This window comes from Schistocerca gregaria, chromosome 3 (assembly GCF_023897955.1).
Source record: "Schistocerca gregaria isolate iqSchGreg1 chromosome 3, iqSchGreg1.2, whole genome shotgun sequence".
Classification (NCBI taxonomy): Eukaryota; Metazoa; Arthropoda; class Insecta; order Orthoptera; family Acrididae; genus Schistocerca; species Schistocerca gregaria.
Window position 1 is genome coordinate 96609838 of NC_064922.1, and position 16901 is coordinate 96626738.

General features: G+C 26.4%; 1 protein-coding gene and 1 long non-coding RNA gene across 2 annotated transcripts in view; both read right to left on the reverse strand.

Moving 5' to 3' along the window:
- Positions 1-2830: 2830 nt before the first annotated feature.
- LOC126356088 (uncharacterized) overlaps positions 2831-16901 on the reverse strand; it is a 29664-nt gene continuing 15593 nt past the window's right edge. Inside the window, exon 2 of the long non-coding RNA XR_007565583.1 lies at positions 2831-2924. This is a non-coding gene — a long non-coding RNA (uncharacterized LOC126356088). The remainder of the gene's footprint in view (positions 2925-16901) is intronic.
- Positions 13613-15063, reverse strand: LOC126356074 (NADH-ubiquinone oxidoreductase chain 5-like). The gene has a single exon (XM_050006775.1). The coding sequence runs from the start codon at positions 14569-14571 to the stop codon at positions 14221-14223; it is 351 nt and encodes a 116-aa protein (XP_049862732.1). The 5' UTR covers positions 14572-15063; the 3' UTR covers positions 13613-14220.

The following is a 16901-nucleotide window of genomic DNA, read 5'->3' on the forward strand; positions in this document are numbered from 1 at the left end:
ATAATTAAAAAACCTATAGAAAGATTAATATTAAAACAATAATAATAAAACGATTTATATTCTTTTCACCAGATATATAATCCTGTCTATAATAAATAACCAAAGAAGAAATATATATAACAAAAGATATAAAAGTAAGAGATATTCAATCCAAAATTAAAGTTATAACAACTATAGAACCATTTAAATTGAAAAGCTCTCACTCAACAAAAACTCTATAATCAATTATTAAATAATAAATACCTAAAATAAAAATTATAGTTCTCGAAATAAACAAAGAAAAAAAACTCAAAGAACAAATAGAAAATAAATTCACGGCCTAAGATGAAAAACTTCATATCATTGATTCCACAAAACAATATTTTTAATTAAAATACTTAAGCAAACTAAACAAAGAAATATTCACCCTTTAAACAGAGAATATTTAAAGGCAATCAATGTAAAAGTAAAAGATGATATTCACGAAAATAACCAAGAGAACAAGTATAAACACCAGAATAATAATTCCCATGCTGAGAATAAGAATATATATACAAAGTATAAACAGCTCTAAAAAAAGATAAAAAAATCAAAGCAAAGAATCTAAAAGAAGATCAAGATATAATTCTATTTAATAATCTAATTTCACCTACCAAATTTAAAGAAGGAGGAGCAGCCATATTTGATGATCTTAAAAGAAATCATCATAAAGCCATTCTTGGCATCAAATTAATTATACCCTTGTTAATTAATAATCTTCGTCTACCTAAACGTTCATAAATAATATTAGATAAACAAAATAAACCAGAAGAACATAAACCATGACCAACCATTAGAGAAAGAGAACCTACACAACCTCATCAATTCATAGTCATCAATCCACCAATAACCATTCTTATATGAGCAACAGAAGAATATGCAATTAAAGACTTTAAATCAACCTGACGAAAACAAATAAATCTTACAATAACACCCCCAGATAAACCTAAAGACAATCAAAAATAATTAAACTTTAAACCCAAATAAGAAATAACCTTTATAACACGAAAAATACCATAACCACCTAACTTTAATAAAACACCAGCAAGAATTATTCTACCTGAAATAGGGGCCTCTACATGAGCCTTAGGAAGTCATAAATGAACCAAAAACATAGGTATCTTAACTAAAAAAGCCAAAATTATAAATACATAAAACATAAAATAATAAGAACCAAAATCAACCAATAAAGGAAAATATAAAGTATTAGAAAAATCATAAACCTTAAATAAAACTAATAATAAAGGTAATCTAGCAACCAAAGTATAAAAAATTAAATAAACACCAGCCTGCAAACGCTCAGGTTGATAACCCCAACCCAAAATTAAAAGTAAAGTAGGAACAAATCTAGCCTCAAAAAAATATAAAAAGAAAGAAGACTTAATCTAGCAAATGAACAATAAAGCATAATTATTAAAATCAAAACCATAAAAACAAAAAAATTAGAATGATATGAACTTAAATAAACTGAACCTCTAGCAGTGATTATTAAAGAACAAATCCAAAAACTAAGTAAAATTAAACTAAAAGAAAAATAATCAATACCAAAATAATATCTAATTATATTCAAATCAGCATATGAATAAACACAAATTATAAAAACAAAACCTGACAGAAACATTAAAGAATGAACCAACCATCAACAATTATTTAATAAACAAAGAGGGATCAAAAAAATAGTTATAAATAAATACTTTAACATAAAGATAAACCAAAAGAATTAAAAAAATCATTACCATGAGAACGAATTATTGAAACTAAAATAGAAAGACCTAAAGCACCCTCACAAACAGAAAAAACTAAAAAAATAACAGGAAAAAAATAATCATTATCAAACTCAATAAGAAAAACAATAACTAACATAAATAAAGAAAGAACAATATATTCTAATCTCAAAAGAACCATTAATAAATGTTTACGTTTAGAAGAAAAAACATAAACACCAGCAAAATAAATCAATAAAGAAGTAAAAATAGAGAATATAAACATTAGTTTTAATAGTTTAAAAAAAACGCCGGTCTTGTAAACCGTAAATAAGTCCAGCCCCCACTTTTAAAACTTCAGAGGTGGAAAAGCTTCCATCTTCGGTCCCCAAAACCGGTATTTTAAATAAAGTAACCCCTGAAATGATCAAAATAATAATTATATCATTATCAAATGTAATAAATATTAATTTTATTAAATTAAGACACCCAATATCAATAATGCTTTTTATTATCCTTCAAACCTTCCTAGTTGGATTAATAACAGGAAAAATAATTGAAAAATATTGATTATCATATATTTTATTTTTAACATTTCTTGGTGGTATACTAGTATTATTTATTTACATTACAAGAATTGCATCAAACGAAATATTTCACCCTAAATCAATCACTATAATTATTACATTAATAATGTGAGTATTTATCATATTAATATTAATTATTCGAGATATATCTATATTTATAGACTTTTTCAAAAACACCGAAACTATAAATATTGATAATTCAATCAATTATCAAGAAATAACAATATCTTTAGAAAAATTATATAATAGACCAACATTCATTATTACAATAATAATAATAATTTATTTATTTTTAGCACTACTAGCAGTTGTTAAAATCACCAATATTAATCAGGGACCTATTCGTAAAATAAGATAATTACTAATGAATAAACCCTTACGATTAAGACATCCTTTAATTAAAATTATTAATAACTCTTTAATTGACTTACCTGCCCCAACAAATATTTCATTTTGATGAAATTTTGGATCCCTATTAGGGTTATGTTTGGTAATTCAAATCGTAACTGGACTATTTTTAGCTATACATTATAAATCAAATATTGAAATAGCATTCAGTAGTGTAGTACACATCTGCCGAGACGAAAATAATGGTTGAATTATCCGAACCTTACATCTATATTTTTTATTTGTATTTACTTACATGTAGGACGGGGAATTTACTATGGATCTTATATATATATATACATACCTGAATAATTGGTACAGTGATTTTATTTTTAGTTATAGCAACTGCATTTATAGGATATGTCTTACACTGAGGCCAAATATCTTTTTGAGGTGCAACAGTAATTACTAATTTATTATCAGCAATCCCATACTTAGGAACAGATTTAGTCCAATGAGTATGAGGAGGATTCGCTGTTGATAATGCAACATTAAATCGATTCTTCACAATCCATTTTGTATTACCATTTATTATTGCTGCTATAGCAGCAATTCATTTATTTTTTCTTCACCAAACAGGATCTAATAATCCTCTTGGACAAAATGGAGATATTGAAAAAATTCCATTCCATCCATACTTTACCTTTAAGGATTCTATTACATTTGTAATAATAACATCATTATTAATTATACTATGTTTAATTAATCCTTACCTAATAGGAGATCCAGATAACTTTGTACCTGCCAACCCATTAGTAACACCAGTTCACATTCAACCAGAATGATATTTCCTATTTGCATATGCAATTCTACGATCCATCCCTAATAAGTTAGGAGGTGTTATTGCATTATTTTTATCAATTAGAATCTTAATAATTTTACCATTTTATAATAAAACACCATTCCGAGGCATTCAATTTTACCCTATTAATCAAATTTTATTCTGAATTATAGTAGTTGTTGTATGCTTACTAACGTGAGTTGGTAAAGGACCTGTTGAAGAACCTTATATTATAACAGGTCAAATCTTAACAATTATTTACTTCACATATTTCTTAATTAATGTCCATGTCGCAAACACATGAGATAAATTAATTAAGGAATAAAGTTAATTAGCTTAGGAAAAGCATATGTTTTGAAAACATAAAATTAGAAGTTTAACTCTTCTATTAACTTTTCTCAAAAAATTTCACTAAACAAATGAGATAAATAAAATCTTTAAACCAACAAAGAAAATAAAAAATTCAAAGATAAAGGTAAAAAACTTTTTCAAGCTAAGTACATTAATTTATCATAACGGAACCGTGGTAATGTTCCACGAACCCAAATAAAACCAAAAGATGTAATAGCAAGCTTAATAAAAAATATAAAAGAATAAAAATCACCGCCCAAAAAAATTAAAGCCAATAACATTCTTATGAAGACAATTCTAGTATATTCAGCTAAAAAAATTAAAGTAAAACCACCTGCACCATATTCAATATTAAATCCTGAAACTAACTCAGATTCCCCTTCAGCAAAATCAAAAGGAGTACGATTAGTTTCAGCTAAGCAAGAAGCAAAACAAGCTAAAGCTAAAGGAAAAGAAATAATAATAAATCAACAATAAAGCTGATAGTTTATAAAATCAAACATATTAAAACTACCAATTAAAATAATTAAAGACAATAAAATTAAAGCTAAACTAACTTCATAAGAAATTGCTTGAGCAACAGAACGAAGAGAACCTAATAATGAATAATTTGAATTAGAAGATCAACCAGCTATTATAACAGTATAAACACCTAATCTAGTACAACATAAAAAAAATAAAAATCCATAAGAAAAAGAACACATATAAGTTAAATAAGGAAAAATTACTCAAACGGCTAAAGAAATCATTAAATTAAAAACAGGGGAAAAATAATAAAGTAGGTAATTAGATATAATAGGAATTGGCTGCTCCTTACAAATTAACTTAATAGCATCTCTAAATGGCTGAGGAATTCCAACAAAACCTACCTTATTTGGACCCTTTCGAATCTGAATATAACCTAAAACCTTACGCTCTAATAAAGTTAAAAAGGCAACACTAATTAAAACACAAATAACCAATAAAAGAAAATTCAAAATAAATATAAATAAATCATAAAGTATCAATACTATTTGTAGAAAAAATCTGCATAAATGAATTCTAAATTCAACACATTAATCTGTCAAAATAGTAAATAAATTAATATTAATCAATATAACAAAAAATATTTTAACCATATGGTCCTTTCGTACTAATATGGATTAACAATCTTAGGATAGAAACCGACCTGGCTCACGCCGGTCTGAACTCAGATCATGTAAGAATTTAAAGGTCGAACAGACCTAATCATAGGGCTCCTGCACCCAAAATTTTTCTTAATCCAACATCGAGGTCGCAATCTGCTTTGTCGATATGAGCTCTCAAAAACAATTACGCTGTTATCCCTAAGGTAACTTAATCTTATGATCATAAATTATGGATCAAAATAACAAACATAAATAAATGATATAATAATGAAGAGTTTATCTATTCTTCATGTCACCCCAACAAAACATCATCATTAAATATAGAAAGACAAACAAAAAACTATATAAAAGTAAAATGTCAAGCTCTATAGGGTCTTCTCGTCCTAAAGAAGAATTTAAGCCTTTTGACTCAAAAGTTAAATTCAAAAATTTATTAAGAGACAGTTGATTTCTCGTCAAGCCATTCATTCCAGCCTCTAATTAAGAGACTAATGATTATGCTACCTTTGCACGGTCAAAATACCGCGGCTCTTTAAAAATACGCTCAGTGAGCAGGCCAGACCTCAAAATATAAACAAGAGGACATGTTTTTGATAAACAGGCGGAAATCAATTTTGCCTTATAATAAGTTCACAAGGTAAAAATTTCATACAAATAAATATACTAATTCTATCATTATTACAAAAATTTTAAAATTAAATTAATAATCTTAATAAAAAACCTAAAATATTTATAAAATCAAAATAAAAAATAATGAACTAAAACGTAATCTTAAAGATAGCTGGTTTAAAGCTTACTATTATATTTCTATAAAATAAATTATAGGTTATTAACTTCAAAGCTTGTCCCTTAAAGAATAAATAAGTTAATATTTTTACTTAAAAAATTAAATAAAAACAAATAACTTTAAAAAATTAAATTTTTTCTTAAGAAACTAGATATCTTGGGAAGCGATTAACATCTCATTTCTATAAATAATTTAATAATAATTATGATACATTAACTATAAATTATTTATAAATCAACCCAAAGCGAGACAAGTAAAATAAATACGAAAATTTTTATAAACCCTGATACAAAAGGTACAATAAATAAAATCTACTTAAAAAAATTTAAAATAATATTTCATAAAACACTTACATTACCAATAAACTATAATTTAAAAAATCAATTCTATAAAATATACTAAGACAAAAATACAATAAAATTATTTATATTAAATAATTAAATAAACAAAAAATAAATATAATATAATAAATAATCAAGATATCCTGATTTGCACAGAAAAATTTTCAGTGTAAATAAAACACCCTACTAATAACATTTCACCTTACAAATTTATATTTCAACCCTAATAATATAAACAACTGTTTTAACCAATAATATTCACTTGTATCAATCGTATAACCGCGGCTGCTGGCACGAATTATGCCGATACTAAATCAATTGCTAAATCCAAAATCACTTGATAATTAAATCAAATTACTGCAAAAAGAACATTTAGTCTAACAAAACTTACATATAATACAAAGAAAAAGTGAATAAACAAGCAAGAATAAAACTTTTAAAAATAAAAAATAAGAAAATTTTAAATCTATTAATTCAGGAAAAAATAAAAAATTCAAATATTTAAAGAAAAAAAAAGAAAAAACCACAAACATTAACAAAAAAAAGAAACGCCCCTATGTATGACCACAACAACTTCTCTATTATATATAATTAAAGACTAATATGGAACATGTATAGCAATAAATGTATTATATTCTTTCTTATTTAATCTTTCTTTTCACTAATAAATAAATAAAGATTAAATAATATAATAAATATATTTTATACAATTATGTAATTTAATATAATATGTTATTAATATGAATTCTTTTTTTATATTAAGTTAACTTTCATATTAATTGGTTAAATAATCTAATTATAGATAATTTACATAATTATATTATTATAATTAATATAATTATTTATATTAATTATAATATTTTATATTTAAATTAATAATTTTATTTATTATATCCAATTATAATAATATTAAATATTAAATTACATATTATTATATATATTATATTATAATAACCTATTTTAAGCTAAAAACATAAGTAGCTATAATCCTAGGTAAATAATTGCATTAAAATAATCAATTGATAATGGTAAGATGAACTTATAATACTTTAATTTCAATTAAATGTAATATATTAATATAAATTATTTATTATACATATATATAAAAAAAACAATGAGCAGGATAAATTAATCCTAATTAAACAAAATAATACATAAAAGAATTTCAAAAAAAAACTTTCGATTTATATATTAAATAAATGAAGTGCCTGATTAAAGGGTTACCTTGATAGGGTAAATAAAGTAAATAAAATTACCTTCATTAAAATTACATAAGATAGAATTAAACTACCTCCTTTAGTATCAAAAACTAACGTGCATCATACACCTTAATGTAAAAAGGTAAGCTAAACAAGCTAATGGGTTCATACCCCATTTATAGAGGTATCAATCCTCTCCTTTTTAATGACCAACAACTCTACAAAACTTCTCTTCCTATCAACATTAATGATAGGAACGATCCTGTCCATTTCATCAAATTCCTGATTTGGGGTTTGAATAGGACTTGAGATCAACTTACTTTCATTTATTCCGCTCCTAACAAGAAATAAAAATATAATAATAAATGAATCATCAATTAAATATTTTATTGTCCAAGCAATAGCATCGACAATATTATTATTTTCAATTTTGCTGATTCAAATAAAATATCCCATGGGATGGGAAACAGAATTTATCCCATCAATAATAATTAGATCTAGACTATTATTAAAGATTGGAGCTGCACCTTTTCATTTCTGATTTCCAGAAGTTATAGGAGCATCAAGATGAAATAATTGTTTAACATTAATAACATGACAAAAAATCGCCCCAATAATGGTCTTATCTTATTGTATTCAATTAAGAACTTTTATTTGAACAATTATTATCTTAAGAATTATTATTGGGGCAATAGGAGGTTTAAATCAAACATCCTTACGACAACTTTTAGCATATTCATCAATCAGACATCTAGGTTGAATAATTAGATCATTAACAGTCAGAGAAAACATCTGAGAACTATACTTCATTATTTACTCACTATTAAGATTAATTATAGTTTTATTATTTAAGCAAATAAATTTATTTTTCATAAATCAAATTTATTCAGCCAGAAATATAAAAACCGAAATTAAATTAATAATATTCTTATCTTTATTATCTTTAGGTGGACTACCACCATTCCTTGGATTCTTACCAAAATGAATTGTAATACAATCATTAATAGAAAACAATATAACAACTATTATAACTATTATAGTTGTATTAACTACAATTACACTCTACTACTATATACGTATTAGATTCTCAGCTCTAATTATATCATACACAGAAAATTCGTGATCTATAAACATAAAGTCCCAAAAATCAAGAATCATTCTTCCTATAACAGTAATAATTTCAACAATAGGATTGATTTCAACATCAACCTTAATTTCATTATACTAAGGACTTAAGTTAATCAAACTAATAACCTTCAAAGTTATAATTAAAAGAATAATCTTTTAGGCCTTAGTAAAATTTTACACCTCTAGAATTGCAGTCTAGAATCATAATTGAATATAAGACCTAAATATTATAAGAGAGAAAACATCTCATAAGTAGATTTACAGTCTACCACCTAAAATTCAGCCATCTTACCGCAAAAATGATTATTCTCAACAAACCATAAGGACATTGGTGCTTTATACTTCATATTTCTAGCATGAGCAGGAATAGTAGGAACATCAATAAGAATACTTATTCGTGCTGAACTTGGCCAACCCGGATCTCTAATTGGGGATGACCAGATTTATAATGTTATTATTACAGCTCACGCATTCGTAATAATTTTCTTTATAGTAATACCTAATATAATTGGTGGATTTGGTAATTGACTTGTTCCACTAATAATTGGTGCACCAGATATAGCATTTCCACGAATAAATAATATAAGTTTTTGATTACTACCACCTTCACTAACCCTTCTTCTTACATCTTCTATAGTAGATAATGGTGCTGGTACAGGATGAACAGTTTACCCTCCTCTAGCAGGAGCTATTGCACACGGGGGTGCATCTGTAGATCTAGCTATTTTTTCACTGCACTTAGCAGGTGTATCATCTATTCTTGGTGCAGTGAATTTCATTAAAACAGCAATTAATATACGATCAGAAAGTATAACTTTAGATCAAACACCTTTATTTGTATGATCTGTAGCTATTACAGCATTACTTCTCCTTCTTTCACTTCCAGTTTTAGCAGGAGCTATTACTATATTATTAACAGATCGAAATTTAAATACATCATTCTTTGACCCTGCAGGAGGGGGTGACCCAATTCTATATCAACATCTATTTTGATTCTTTGGACACCCAGAAGTTTATATTTTAATTCTACCGGGGTTCGGAATTATTTCACATATTGTATGTCAAGAAAGAGGAAAAATTGAATCATTTGGAACATTAGGTATAATTTATGCTATACTATCAATTGGACTAATAGGATTTATTGTATGAGCACATCATATATTTACAGTAGGAATGGATGTTGACACACGAGCATATTTTACATCAGCAACAATAATTATTGCTGTACCTACAGGAATTAAGGTATTTAGATGATTAGCTACATTATATGGAACTAAATTCAAGTTCAATCCACCATTATTATGAGCTCTAGGATTTATTTTCCTATTTACAATTGGTGCATTAACAGGATTAGTATTAGCAAATTCATCACTTGATATTGTATTACATGATACATATTATGTAGTAGCCCACTTTCATTATGTATTATCTATAGGAGCAGTATTTGCAATTATAGGAGGTGTCATTCAATGATATCCACTATTTACAGGATTAACTATAAATAATACATGATTAAAAATCCAATTTACAATTATATTCATTGGAGTAAATTTAACATTCTTTCCTCAACACTTCCTAGGATTAGCAGGAATACCTCGACGATACTCTGACTACCCAGACGCATATACATCATGAAACGTAGTATCAAGAATTGGGTCTACAATTTCTATTGTAGGAATCATTATATTCATTGTAATTATATGAGAAAGAATGATTACAAACCGAGCAATTATATTTAGAGCTAACATAAGAAGATCAACAGAATGACTACAAAATAACCCTCCTGCAGAACATAGTTACTCAGAATTACCATTAATCTCTAGATTCTAATATGGCAGATTAGTGCAGTAGATTTAAGCTCTACAAATAAAGGTTTGACCTTTTATTAGAAAATATTTATTAATGGCAACATGATCAAATTTATCTCTTCAAGATGGAGCTTCACCATTAATGGAGCAATTATCATTGTTTCATGATCATACTATGGTCGTATTATTATTAATTACAGTAATTGTAGGTTATGCCCTAAGTTATATATTATTTATTGCCTATACTAACCGTAATATACTTCATGGACATTTAATTGAAACAATCTGAACAGCTTTACCAGCAATTACATTAATTTTTATTGCCCTTCCATCATTATGACTATTATATTTACTTGATGATTCAGTAGATGCAATAATTACATTTAAAACCATTGGACGACAATGATATTGAAGATATGAATATTCAGACTTCATAGACGTAGAATTTGACACTTATATAACACCAGAACAAGACCTAGAAAATGATGGATTCCGACTACTAGATGTAGATAACCGAACAATCCTACCAATAAATACAGAAGTACGAGTATTAACAAGAGCATCAGATGTTCTACACTCATGAGCAGTTCCTGCATTAGGGGTTAAAATTGATGCAACGCCAGGTCGGTTAAATCAAGGAACATTCACAATAAATCGACCTGGATTATTCTTTGGACAATGCTCAGAAATCTGTGGAGCAAACCACAGATTTATACCAATTGTAATTGAAAGAACTTCAGTAAATTTATTTATTAAGTGATTATCTAAGATAATTTAAGGAGTTAGTTAAAATAAATAACATTAGAGTGTCAATCTAAAGTAACTAAAAAAAATTAGTACACCTTGAAATTCATCAGATGACTGAAAGTAAGTAATGGTCTCTTAAACCAAATAATAGTAAATTAACGACTACTTCTGATGGGGAAATTATATCCAAATCCCTCAAATATCCCCTCTTATATGATTCTCACTATTCATTATATTTTCAGCTACATTAATCTTGTTTAATCCAATAATCTTCTTCTCATTTAAACCTAACCTTATTAAAAGAGCAGAAAAAGGAACAATTGAAATAAAAAACTTAAATTGAAAATGATAACAAATCTATTCTCAACATTTGACCCATCAACTAACATCTTTAATTTATCATTAAATTGAACTAGAACATTTCTAGGACTATTATTAATCCCATCACTATTTTGACTTACACCATCACGAATTAACATTATCTGAAATAAACTAAATTTAACCTTACATAATGAATTTAAAACACTTCTTGGACCAAAATCATTTAATGGAACAACATTCATTTTCATCTCAATTTTTATTATAATATTATTTAACAATTTCATAGGATTATTCCCTTATATTTTTACTAGAACAAGACATTTAGCATTAACATTTGCAATTGCCCTACCTATATGGCTAAGATTTATATTATTTGGATGAATTAACCATACTAATCATATATTTACACACCTTGTACCACAAGGTACACCGCCTGCATTAATATCATTTATAGTACTAATTGAAACAATTAGTAATGTTATTCGACCAGGTACATTAGCAGTACGGTTGGCAGCAAATATAATTGCAGGACACTTATTATTAACCTTATTAGGAAACACAGGACCATCTATAGCAATAAACTTAATCTCATTACTAATTATTGGACAAATACTTCTATTAATTCTAGAATCAGCAGTAGCAATAATTCAAGCCTATGTTTTCTCAATTCTAAGAACTCTATATTCTAGAGAAGTATATTAAACCTATGTTAACAACTCACTCAAACCATCCATTCCACTTAGTAGACTATATACCTTGACCATTAACAGGAGCAATTGGAGCAATAGTCCTAGTATCAGGACTAGCAAAATGATTCCACCTATTTAATATTAACTTATTCATAATTGGATTTGGAATTACCCTACTAACTATAATTCAATGATGACGAGATGTAGTACGAGAAGGAACATATCAAGGATTACATACAGGATTTGTATCAATTGGATTACGATGAGGAATAATTTTATTTATTGCATCAGAGGTATTATTTTTCGTTTCTTTTTTTTGAGCATTCTTTAGAAGAAGATTAGCACCAACAATTGAACTAGGAATACTATGACCTCCAATAGGAATTCAACCCTTTAACCCTATACAAATTCCATTACTTAATACAGCTATTCTTTTAGCATCAGGAGTAACAGTAACATGAGCACATCATAGTTTAATGGAATCTAATCATACTCAAGCACTACAAGGATTATTCTTCACAGTGTTATTAGGACTATACTTTACAATACTTCAAGCATATGAATATTGAGAAGCACCTTTTACCATTGCAGATGCAGTTTATGGATCAACATTCTTTGTTGCAACAGGATTCCATGGTTTACACGTAATTATTGGAACAATCTTTTTATCAACATGTCTACTTCGACACTCAATAAATCAATTTTCACCAAGACATCACTTTGGATTTGAAGCAGCAGCATGATACTGACACTTCGTAGACGTAGTATGATTATTCTTATATATCTCTATTTATTGATGAGGTAGATAATTGTTTTTCTAGTATAAATAGTACATTTGACTTCCAATCAGAAAGCTTGATATAAATCAAGAAAAACAATTCTAATTCTATCAACAAGAGTTTTCATTAGATTTATTATTCCAATAATTGTTATAATCCTGGCAACAACACTATCAAAAAAATTAATTAATGATCGAGAAAAAAGATCACCATTCTAATGTGGGTTTGATCCAAAAAGATCAGCACGAATACCATTCTCAATACGATTCTTCCTAATCGCAGTAATCTTTTTAATTTTTGATGTAGAAATTGCACTAATTCTACCAATTGTAATTATTTTTAAAACTTCAGACATTATAATCTGAACAGTATCAACAATATTTTTTATTCTAGTTCTATTAGGAGGACTATACCATGAATGAAACCAAGGAGCATTACAATGAGCAGAATAAAGGGTTGTAGTTAAATATAACATTTGGGTTGCATTCAAAAAGTATTGATATTATCAATCAACCTTAAATAGAATAAGAAGCGAAATATTGCAGTCAGTTTCGACCTGGAAGATTGGTATGTACTACCCTTATTCTTATTAATTGAAGCCAAAAAGAGGCGTATTACTGTTAATAATAATATAATTGAACTATAATAGTTCCAATTAAGGAAATGTAAAGCCAATATGAAAGCTGCTAACTTTTTATATTAGCGGTTAAACTCCGTTAACATTTCTAAAATTTATATAGTTTAAATAAAACATTACATTTTCACTGTAAAAATAATATATCTATATTTATAAATACTTAAAAGTAAAAATACTTCCTTAACATCTTCAGTGTCACGCTCTAATTATAAGCTATTTAAGTAAACGAAAAACAATATTACCAAAATAAATATTCAAAAAATAAAAGTTAAAAGATAAATCTTGAAATTAGAATCATATCAACCTTGAATAGAACCAATTAAATAAATAAATAATCTATATAAACCTTGACCACCAAGTAATTCACCTCAACCATAATCAAATGACTTAGATGAATAATAACCTATTTTTAAAGGAATATATCTAATAAACTTGGTTGAAAGAAAAGGTATAAATCATATAGAACCAGCAAATCTAACAAAAGAAAGTATACTTAAAGAAAATAAATTATGAGAAAAATCAAAATTAGAAATAAGATAACCTAAATAAGCACCTAAAATAACAACTGTAATAGTTAAAAACTTTAAATAATAAGGTAAAGCAATCACATGAGGAATAGGAAAAATTAATCAAGATAAAAGACTACCACCAAAAACAGCAACAAACAATAGACCAATTATTCCAAATGAAATATAATAACCCTTATCATCAAAAGAAAATCTAGAATAAAAATTATTATCACCAGATATTGAATAATAAAACAAACGAAAAGAATAAGAAGCAGTTAAACCAGTAGAAAAAAAATAAAGAAAAAAAATTAAACAATTAATTCATCTTAAACAAACCATCTCAAGAATTAAATCCTTTGAATAAAATCCCGCTAAAAAAGGTATTCCACACAAAGATAAACTAGAAACATTAAAACAAACTGAAGTTAAAGGTATGAAATTAACAATTGATCCTATAAAACGAATATCCTGAGAATCCTTCAAATTATGAATTATTGAACCTGCACATATAAATAATAATGCCTTAAATAAAGCATGAGCCAATAAATGAAAAAATGCAAGCTTTGGATAACCTATAGCCAAAATTCTTATTATTAAACCAAGTTGTCTTAAAGTAGAAAGAGCAATAATCTTCTTTAAATCAAACTCAAAATTAGCGCCCAATCCAGCCATAAATATAGTTATACAACCAATTAAAAGTAAAAATCAACCACAATTATAAGTATCCAATATTGGTCTAAAACGAATTAATAAATAAACACCAGCAGTAACAAGAGTAGAAGAATGAACTAAAGCAGAAACAGGAGTAGGAGCTGCTATAGCAGCAGGAAGTCATGAAGAGAAAGGAATCTGAGCTCTCTTAGTTATAGCTGCTAAAACAATTAATATAGTAATGAGCTTTATTTCAAAAGAATTAGAAATAAAATCATAATAATAAATATAATTTCAACCACCAAAATTTAACATTCATGCAATAGAAATTAAAATAGCAACATCACCAATACGATTAGAAAGTGCAGTTAATATACCAGCGCTATAAGATTTTACATTTTGATAATAAATAACTAAACAATAAGAAACTAAACCTAAACCATCTCAACCTAATAAAATTCTAATTAAATTAGGACTAATAATTAAAAAACCTATAGAAAGAATAAATATTAAAACAATAATAATAAATCGATTTATATTCTTTTCATCTGATATATAATCCTCTCTATAATAAATAACCAAAGAAGAAATATATATAACAAAAGATATAAAAATAAGAGATATTCAATCCAAAATTAAAGTTATAACAACTATAGAACCATTTAAATTGAAAAGCTCTCACTCAACAAAAACTCTATAATCAATTATTAAATAATAAATACCTAAAATAAAAATTATAGTTCTCGAAATAAACAAAGAAAAAAAACTCAAAGAACAAATAGAAAATAAATTCACGGCCTAAGATGAAAAACTTCATATCATTGATTCCACAAAACAATATTTTTAATTAAAATACTTAAGCAAACTAAACAAAGAAATATTCACCCTTTAAACAGAGAATATTTAAAGGCAATCAATGTAAAAGTAAAAGATGATATTCACGAAAATAACCAAGAGAACAAGTATAAACACCAGAATAATAATTCCCATCCTGAGAATAAGAATATATATACAAAGTATAAACAGCTCTAAAAAAAGATAAAAAAATCAAAGCAAAGAATCTAAAAGAAGATCAAGATTAATTTCTATTTAATAATCTAATTTCACCTACCAAATTTAAAGAAGGAGGAGCAGCCATATTTGATGATCTTAAAAGAAATCATCATAAAGCCATTCTTGGCATCAAATTAATTATACCCTTGTTAATTAATAATCGTCATCTACCTAAACGTTCATAAATAATATTAGATAAACAAAATAAACCAGAAGAACATAAACCATGACCAACCATTAGAGAAAGAGAACCTACACAACCTCATCAATTCATAGTCATCAATCCACCAATAACCATTCTTATATGAGCAACAGAAGAATATGCAATTAAAGACTTTAAATCAACCTGACGAAAACAAATAAATCTTACAATAACACCCCCAGATAAACCTAAAGACAATCAAAAATAATTAAACTTTAAACCCAAATAAGAAATAACCTTTATAACACGAAAAATACCATAACCACCTAACTTTAATAAAACACCAGCAAGAATTATTCTACCTGAAATAGGGGCCTCTACATGAGCCTTAGGAAGTCATAAATGAACCAAAAACATAGGTATCTTAACTAAAAAAGCCAAAATTATAAATACATAAAACATAAAATAATAAGAACCAAAATCAACCAATAAAGGAAAATATAAAGTATTAGAAAAATCATAAACCTTAAATAAAACTAATAATAAATGTAATCTAGCAACCAAAGTATAAAAAATTAAATAAACACCAGCCTGCAAACGCTCAGGTTGATAACCCCAACCCAAAATTAAAAGTAAAGTAGGAACTAATCTAGCCTCAAAAAAATATAAAAAGAAAGAAGACTTAATCTAGCAAATGAACAATAAAGCATAATTATTAAAATCAAAACCATAAAAACAAAAAAATTAGAATGATATGAAATTAAATAAACTGAACCTCTAGCAGTGATTATTAAAGAACAAATCCAAAAACTAAGTAAAATTAAACTAAAAGAAAAATAATCAATACCAAAATAATATCTAATTATATTCAAATCAGGATATGAATAAACACAAATTATAAAAACAAAACCCGACAGAAACATTAAAGAATGAACCAACCATCAACAATTATTTAATAAACAAAGAGGGATCAAAAAAATAGTTATAAATAAATACTTTAACATAAAGATAAACCAAAAGAAGTAAAAAAATCATTACCATGAGAACGAATTATTGAAACTAAAATAGAAAGACCTAAAGCACCCTCACAAACAGAAAAAACTAAAAAAATAACACGAAAAAAATAATCATAATCAAACTCAATAAGAAAAACAAT

Excerpts from the sequence above, each read along its gene's own strand:
- LOC126356074 (XM_050006775.1), bottom strand. The coding sequence starts at position 14,571 with ATGGCTGGATTGGGCGCTAATTTTGAGTTTGATTTAAAGAAGATTATT.